Genomic DNA, 7,349 nt, shown 5'->3' with positions numbered 1-7,349 from the left:
GCTCAGGCCTGGCCCCCGCGCTCACGGCCTGGCGCCCGCGTTGGTCTCGCAGGGTGAACGTGTGCCTGGTCCCAGCGGCCCCCGAGGATGGCGTCTGCCAGCTCCTGCGCCAGCTGGGGGTGGACTGGCCCTGGGCGCCGGAACCGCCGTCCCCCCCTGAGGCCGTGGCAGCCTGGAAGCGAGTGCTCAGCCAGTGCCCGCACGCCGTGGGGGGGGAGCAGGGCCCGGGGGCTGCCGGGACGCTGTTTGCTGTGCGCCTGAGGAGCTTCCTAGAGCAGCAGGGCCTGCAGGGCTATGACCCCGGCCTGGATGTCCTCCTGGGTAGCGTTGCTGGGGGTGGGCACGGGGCAGCAGCAGGGTCTGCTTCCTTGCCCAGCGACAGCATGGGGCTGGATTCGCCCTTTCTCCCCCTGCCACTCCCTGCTGCACAGAGGCAGGAGCCCAAGGCAGCAGCCTGTGGGGCAGACCGATGGAGAGAGCAGGCCCCTTGCAGAGCTCTTCCCTCCCCCTCCAGTGACCGAGGAGGAGCTGCGAGCGCTGGCGGAGCTGGAGTGCGCGGCCCAGCGCAGCATGGTGAGTAGCTCTGGCGCCGCAGGGCTCAGGGCGCACGCGGAGCAGTCCCCACTCACCTCATGCTGTGCGCAGGCCGAGGCCCCGGGGGGCACCTGCACCGTGCTGCACGTGGTGAGTGCCGAGGAGGAGCTCCAGCAGCAGAAAACCGACTTGCTCTGGAGGATGCTGGAGCCCGGGGCGCTCTCTGCCGCACAGGTGAGGGCAGCGCTGGCCTCGTGCCCGCCTGAGGGCAGAGGGGGAGCTCGACCTGCTGTGCTCCCCAGCGAGGGGGCCGGGGCTCGGCTGTCCCCAGCCCAGGCTGATCTCTCTCTTTCAGAAACACCTCGTGTGTGGGCCAGTGAAGGCTACAAGCACTTCAGTCCCTGAAGGGGCCTCGCAGTACTACCAGTAAGTGGGGGTCTGCTACTGGTCGCTCCCTTCCCGCACGCGGCTCCCGGCTCCCCAGCACTGCCTGCTGTTGTGCTCTGCCAGGGGCGGCACCCAGCGCTGCAGTCATTGCCTCGGCCAACCCATGGGTGCTGCTGACGGTGGTCACAGCCGCAGGGCTGCCTGGGCTCTCACCTGCACTCATCTCCCCAGGCTGCGCCAGCGCCAGCTGCACAAAGCCTCGGTGATGAAGTACGGAGACCTCGCCCATGGTAACGTGTCACCTGCCACCAGGGGAAAGGAGCTGCTAGCACCTCAGGGCCCTGCCTGGCACTTGCAGGAGCAGGCGGTGCAGGGGAGGCAGAGGTCGGTACCTGCAGTGTCCCTACTCTGCCCCCCTCCTCCGCACAGACGAGTCCTGGACCGAGGTCATCAGGGTCCTGACCTCCGCAGCCATCCGCTTTGAGATGCTGAGCACAGCCCACCGCAGCCAGGTGAGAGCTGTGAGGCTGCCTCATGCCCAAGGACAGCAGCGCAGTGCCCCCTGGCCATGTGCCCAGGGTCTCTGTGGAGGGGGTGACATTGCAGGGCCTTCCCCAGGGCACAGGGGTCCAGGGCTCCCTGAAGCAGGGGTAGGCCCAGCTGGGCAGAAGGGAGCAGGGAGGTGGGGGACCAGGCAGCCTCTCCCCACAGATCACGCTGGACCTGGCTGATGGTGGCATCTCCACCAAGGGCACCCGGAGTGGGGCCTTTGTGATGTACAACTGCGCCCGGATGGCCACACTCTTCCAGACGTACCAGCAGGCTGTAGAGCAAGGTGGGGGCAAGTGCTGGCAGCCACCGCCAGGGTGGATGAGGCAGGTGGGACCAGGCTGGGGCTCTGTACCTAGACGGTCGGTTGAAGGACTGCAGGGGTGGGAGCACGGCTCTGGCAGGCTGGGCTGTGGAGATGCCAGCATCAGGCACCGGGGACTGGAAACCCTTGGCCCCAAGTCTGCACAGCCACGGGCACTGACCAGTCTGGCCTCTGCTTCCAGGTACCTACCCAGCCTTGCCTCCACCGCCAGAGCTGGACTTCTCCTGCCTCCGGGAAGAGGTGAGCAGGGCAGAGGGGCTGCTCCCTCAAAGGGCCTGGGCAGCACAGCAGGAGGTGGAGGGCAGAGCCCAGGGGCTGCTGCTGGCTTGGAGCGAGGCAGCTGCAGCCACTTGGCGCCACGGGGAAGTGTTGGGTCTGCTCCAAACTTGGGGCTTCCCTCCCAGGCTTGGAGCCAGGGGCTGAGAAGGGGGCAAGGCAACGCTCACCCCCATCTCTGCTCCCTGCCAGGGCGAGTGGCTCCTGCTCTTCAACCACATCCTCCCCTTCCCTGAGCTCCTGCAGCAAGCAGCTCAGCTCCCCCTCTCGAGCAGCAGGATCCGCATCACAGCCAACACTGAGGCGGTGAGAGGCGGGTGCTGCCTCCAGCAGGGGCAGAGGAGCTGGTGGGAGGCAGGGCGAGGAGCAGACTCTGGGGCTGGCGGCCCAGGCTAATGTGCCACATCTTGCAGGTGTGCAGGTTCCTGGTCCAGCTCAGCATGGACTTCAGCTCCTACTACAACCGTGTCCATGTCCTGGGGGTGAGTCCTATGGCCGGCGATGGCCCCTGCCATGGGGGCCTGTCCCACAGTTGCAGCCCTCACTGCTGCCTTCTCTCTGCAGGAGCCGCTGCCTCATTTGTTCCCCCCGATGCTGGCCCGGCTACAGCTGCTGAGTGCGGTGAGGGACGTGCTGCACAGCGCCTTGGCCACACTCCACCTGCCACCCCTCAACCAGGTCTGACAGTGAGGACCCTGCTAATGCCAGCCAGGGCCTGGCCTGTCACCACCCTCAGCAGTCAGAGGCTGTACAGGGTGCCGGTGAGCACACTGGACAGAGGAGGTGGAGGGGTCTGCTCCACCTGAGAAGGATGCCAACTGTCTGGAGCAGATGGGAGCTCATGCCAGGCTGGGGGGCGCTCCAGGGAGCCACCCTCATATGGAGACTTATGCTCATGCTTTCCTGAGGTCCTGGTGCCTCTGCCCACCTGGGGCCAAATACAGCCTGTCCCTCAGCAGCTGCCCCGTGCCTGCTTGACCCCTGCCCTGACCTCCTGTGGGGGGAGGGAGTGACCCCAGGCAGGTGCTGCGGGTCCCTAGCACAGTGGCTGCAGCAACGGGCGGGTGAGGAGCAAGCATGGGCACGCCAGGGGCTGGAAGGAGGTAAAGCTGCGGCTGACGTAAAAGCTGGTGACAGGTGGCAGCTCTGCCTTGGGCAGTCTGCCCCTGTGGCACCCCCAAGGGTGCACACCTCTGCCACAGCACAGCCACCTGGGCCCTAGGGCTTGGCTCTCTGAGGCCTGGGCAGAAGCTGATGGGGCCAGCGAGTGCAGGAGGGCCATCGTGCTGGGCAGGCACCGAGGACAGGAGGGTACTGAGTGAGGGCTCTGGCTGGGCCCAGGGTGCAGCATTGCTGCCTCCCAGGTTCTGGCTCCACTAGGCACGGTGAGAGCTGGGCTGCTCCCCTGCAGTGGGGCAGAGAAGATATCTCAGGGCCTTGTGCCAGGTAGCAGCTAGTTACAGCCCTTGTAGCCCTCCAGTAGTAATGAGCACCCATGTATGGGTTCTCAGTGCTCTCCCCACAGCCTCCATCTGCTGCCCCCTACTCTGAGCTGCAACCGGGCACGGGGGCAACCACCAAGGGCATCTTGCTGCACTCCTCATGCGCCATGCTAGGCAGCTCTGTCCCACAGGAATCGCCAGAGCAGAGGCATCCGCCTAGGGAAGGGAGCATGTCCTGTGAGCCCGTGGGGCTGAGGGACAGCAGGAAAGGCACTTCCAGCCACCGGCTGTGCAGCCTGTGTGGTGACAGCAGCAGCCTTTCATGGACCATGTGGCACTGAGCCCAGCTCAGGAGCTCCATCTCTATCTTCTGGTGTCTCCCACAGGGCAGGGTTGCACTTGTGTGCCTAGCACAGCCCAGTCAGGCAGTAGCTCTGACACAGTAGTGCCAGCACCTGGGTCACAGACAGCAATGCTGGCTTTCCCAGTGCCTGTGGGGCACCTGCCCCACACCTCGCTTGTCTGGAGAGCTGTGTCTACAGCAGCATCACAGCCCAGCCCAGCCTGCAACGCTGAAGCAGCCACAGCAGAGGCAGCTGCCAGCTGGGTACAAAATAGGCATGGGGCTCGAGGGCTGAGCATTCCCTGCAGCAGCTGCATGGACACAACCCCTGCCCCCCCTCGCAGGAACGAGTGCCAGCGTGGCCACAGGTCACCAGCCCTTTATTACCCACTCAGACTTGGCACCATACGACCTCCAGGCCCTGCCCAGCCAGTGTGCAGCAGTAGCCTGGCTGCTCCCCTGGCCCCATGGCTTCCCAGCAGTCCAGGTCAGCCACATCTGCCACAGGGCAAAACCTGGCACCCAGGAAGGCAAGGCCTGCCTTGCCCAGGCGCCACAGCACAAGGCGCTGATCCACAGAGGCAGAAGCCAGCAGGTCAGGCTGCAACAGCCGCAGCCCCGTCACAGGGGCCGCGTGGGCGCTTGGCTGCTGCAGCTGCTCCTGCAGCAGGAGTTGAGTGGTGGCTGCACCCACGGCCACGACACACACATGGATGGAGCCATCATCACTGCCGCTGGCCACCAGGAAGCACCTGCTGGGTGTCTCCAGGATGTGGAGGCTGTTCACGCCGCAGCTGTGCGCCAGGACGGTCAGCACTGGGGCACCCAGGTCTGCAGGGCAGAGGGGCATCAGTGCTGGGCTCACACCGGGGGGGGGGGTTAGTAGCCAGAGCATCGCTCACCCCAGGGCTGTCTCTCCTCATCCGTTGGCTCCGGGGCTGCCAGGGCCTGAGCGACGGTGGCAGTGATATCCCAGAAGGCAATGTTGCCATCAGTGGCGGCACTGCACAGGAAGTGCTTCCTGGGGACACGGGCAGGCTGGGAGCGTAGTTGGGGACACAGGATGCTCCACACCATACAGCTCCAGCAGCCTAGGTAGCCCCTGCTGACTCCATGCCTGGACCCCGGGCTGCTCCTTGCCAGGGGCTTGAGGGCAATGCCCGGCTGTTGCTCAGGGTCCCTGCCCCTCACCCACCCAGGCAGGAGGGGCTGGTGCTCACCTGGCACTGCCAGCCGGCCGGTGCACAAAGGCCTCCACCTGGAGGACGCAGCGCTGGTGGTGGAAGGACTCAGCGACCAGCTGCAGGCGCCGGGCAGCCTCCTGCAGCACAAACAGCCTGCGCCCGCAACGCAATGGGGTCAGCACCGGGACAGGGGCTCCCCTAGCTCCCTGCCTTCAGCCAAACCAGCCAAGGGCACTTCCAGCTGGGCCCTCGTGCCAGTGGAGCTCTGCCCCCCCACAGCCCCTTCCAAAACCAGCCCCCGCAGGGCCTCACCGCACAGATCCATCGCTGCAGGCAGCAGCCAGGACAAGGCAAGGTGGCGGCAGCTCCGTGCCAGCCACGACCGCAATGCGCATGTACCTGGAGCACGTGGCACTGTCACTCCATCTGCAGAACCAGGACCCAGGGCCCCTACCCCACGCACAGGAGCAGCATAGCCCTGCCAGCCCCACCCAAGGAGCCCCTAGCTGCTCATCTGGGTCCTGACAGGGGAAGGGGGGGGGTCGTCACCTTGTCTCGGGGTCCATCTTGATGACACGGTGCCTGTTTCTCATGCGGTCCCAGCGCTCGTCCAGCCGGTGGGAGGCCACGTGCAGCACCTGGCAGTTGATGCCAGCTGCGGCCGTGGGGGCTGCACTCAGCAGCAGCCGGTAGCACTCCAGCTGCGCCCGGCCCCCCGCCGACACCAGCAGGGCCGACAGCTCCCCAGGCACAGGCTGGCTCAGGCTCCCGGCAGCCACGGCCAAGGCCCTGATGCTAGAGATGTGGTTGCTGAGCGTGGTGAGCGGCGTGGCCATGCCATTCTCTGTGTCGAGGGCCAGGACCATGGCTGTGGTGTCCTCACTGCCTGTGACGAGCACATGCATGGGACGGTGGCCTGGTCCAAGCACGGCCCCCACATGCCGCACACTCGTGACTTGCCGCCCGTGCAGGGCCTCACGCAGCACCTGCAGCCCGGAGGAGCCTGCCTGGCCGCAGCAGACGTGCACGGCCCTGGCCTGCACCCAGGCGAAGGCGTCGGTGGCCATGCCGCGGTGGTAGCTCCAAGAGCGGTGGCCCCCGCCGCAGGGCAGGCAGCGCAGCAGGGCGCCGGCACGGGTGCTCCACAGCACAAAGCTATCGGCGTGGAAGCCCAGCACCAGCAGGTCGCCGTCGGGTGTGAAGCGCAGCTCCTCCACCCACTCCAGCCCCTTGCCAGGCCTCTGGCGCCGCAGCTCCTCCAGCTGCCCGGCTCGCACCCGCAGCTGCCAGAAGCAGCCATCCCTGCCCGTGCTGTACACCAGGCCCTCGTGGCAGGTCACCGAGGTCACACCCGCCTTCCCGTGCAGCCCGAAAAGGAGGGAGACGGGACCCTGCGCGGGGGGCTCGCCAGCACGCTCATGGGCATCTCTGCAAGCCGGGGGCTCCTCGCTCTCTCCCTCCCCTCCAGCAGGATCCGGGGAGCAGGGGAACAGCAGCAGGGAGCCCCTGCGGTCACCACAGACCCAGAATCCGCCCTGGGGCAGGAAGGCAGCGCTGGTGTGCCAGCGGTGTTTGCAAGGTGGCAGCAGGTAGCGTCCCCGGGGGATCAGCACCAAGCCCTGGCCCCCAGGGCCGCAGCAGGCCTCCAGCCAGAGCAAGGCACCCTCAGGGCCTGAGGCGAAGAGCACACAGGTGCCAGGGTCCCTGCCTGGGCGCAGGGCCCAGCTCAGGCTGTGCACCTTGCCTGCAAAGAGCTGCCGCTCCACCCCACCTGCCACCTGCTCCAAGGGGAAGACCCGGACGAGCCCCCCCAGGCTGCCCATGGCAACCAGCACGGCTCGGCCCGGTGGCCGTGCCACCTCCAGCAGCCCATAGGAGCGGAAGCGCCCGTCCTCCAGCACCACGCTGCAGCGCCCAGAGGCCACGTCGCAGGCGTGGACGGTGCCCACGTCCGCCAGCACCAGCAACTGGTCGGGATCCACGAACTGCACAGCCCGGGGGGCCCCGCTGCCAGGGGGCATGACCACGTCCCGCTGCTGCAGCCCATCCCCGCGGAGGTGCCAGAGCCGTGTCCCGGCATCCATCCCGCCCGTGGCCAGCCAGCCCCGCTCCTCGTGCACGGCCACGGCCCGGACACCGCGGCCCCGGTGCCCCTGGAAGCTGCGGATGACGTCGCCGCCGGGGCTCCACAGCAGGCAGGCGCAGTCCTCGCCGGCGCTGACCAGGCCGTCGTGCAGCAGCTGCACGGCCCACACGCGCGCCTGGTGGCCATAGCGCACCCAGAGGCAGCGGGCGGGCGCGCGGGGGGC

The 7,349-nt window shown here is 67.3% G+C and overlaps 2 protein-coding genes across 2 annotated transcripts in view; one reads left to right on the top strand and one right to left on the bottom strand.

Moving 5' to 3' along the window:
- The window catches only part of DALRD3 (DALR anticodon binding domain containing 3), a 4,982-nt gene extending 1,954 nt beyond the window's left edge, over positions 1-3,028 (top strand). Inside the window, exons 2-12 of the mRNA XM_019504589.1 lie at positions 7-321; positions 515-573; positions 646-768; positions 890-960; positions 1,153-1,211; positions 1,351-1,433; positions 1,633-1,756; positions 1,977-2,035; positions 2,264-2,377; positions 2,485-2,553; positions 2,636-3,028. Coding sequence (XP_019360134.1) covers positions 7-321; positions 515-573; positions 646-768; positions 890-960; positions 1,153-1,211; positions 1,351-1,433; positions 1,633-1,756; positions 1,977-2,035; positions 2,264-2,377; positions 2,485-2,553; positions 2,636-2,755 — 1,196 coding nt within the window. The 3' untranslated portion in view covers positions 2,756-3,028. The remainder of the gene's footprint in view (positions 1-6; positions 322-514; positions 574-645; positions 769-889; positions 961-1,152; positions 1,212-1,350; positions 1,434-1,632; positions 1,757-1,976; positions 2,036-2,263; positions 2,378-2,484; positions 2,554-2,635) is intronic.
- Positions 3,029-4,221: 1,193 nt separating this feature from the next.
- The window catches only part of WDR6 (WD repeat domain 6), a 3,452-nt gene continuing 324 nt past the window's right edge, over positions 4,222-7,349 (bottom strand). Inside the window, exons 2-6 of the mRNA XM_019504588.1 lie at positions 5,590-7,345; positions 5,353-5,439; positions 5,077-5,193; positions 4,759-4,877; positions 4,222-4,687 (exon numbers count right to left, since the gene is read on the bottom strand). Coding sequence (XP_019360133.1) covers positions 4,248-4,687; positions 4,759-4,877; positions 5,077-5,193; positions 5,353-5,439; positions 5,590-7,345 — 2,519 coding nt within the window. The 3' untranslated portion in view covers positions 4,222-4,247. The remainder of the gene's footprint in view (positions 4,688-4,758; positions 4,878-5,076; positions 5,194-5,352; positions 5,440-5,589; positions 7,346-7,349) is intronic.

This window comes from Gavialis gangeticus, unplaced genomic scaffold (genome assembly GCF_001723915.1).
Source record: "Gavialis gangeticus isolate Ggan-Ray unplaced genomic scaffold, GavGan_comp1, whole genome shotgun sequence".
NCBI lineage: Eukaryota > Metazoa > Chordata > Crocodylia > Gavialidae > Gavialis > Gavialis gangeticus.
Note: the sequence above shows the minus strand (reverse complement) of the source record. Positions and strands in the feature narration are given on the sequence as shown.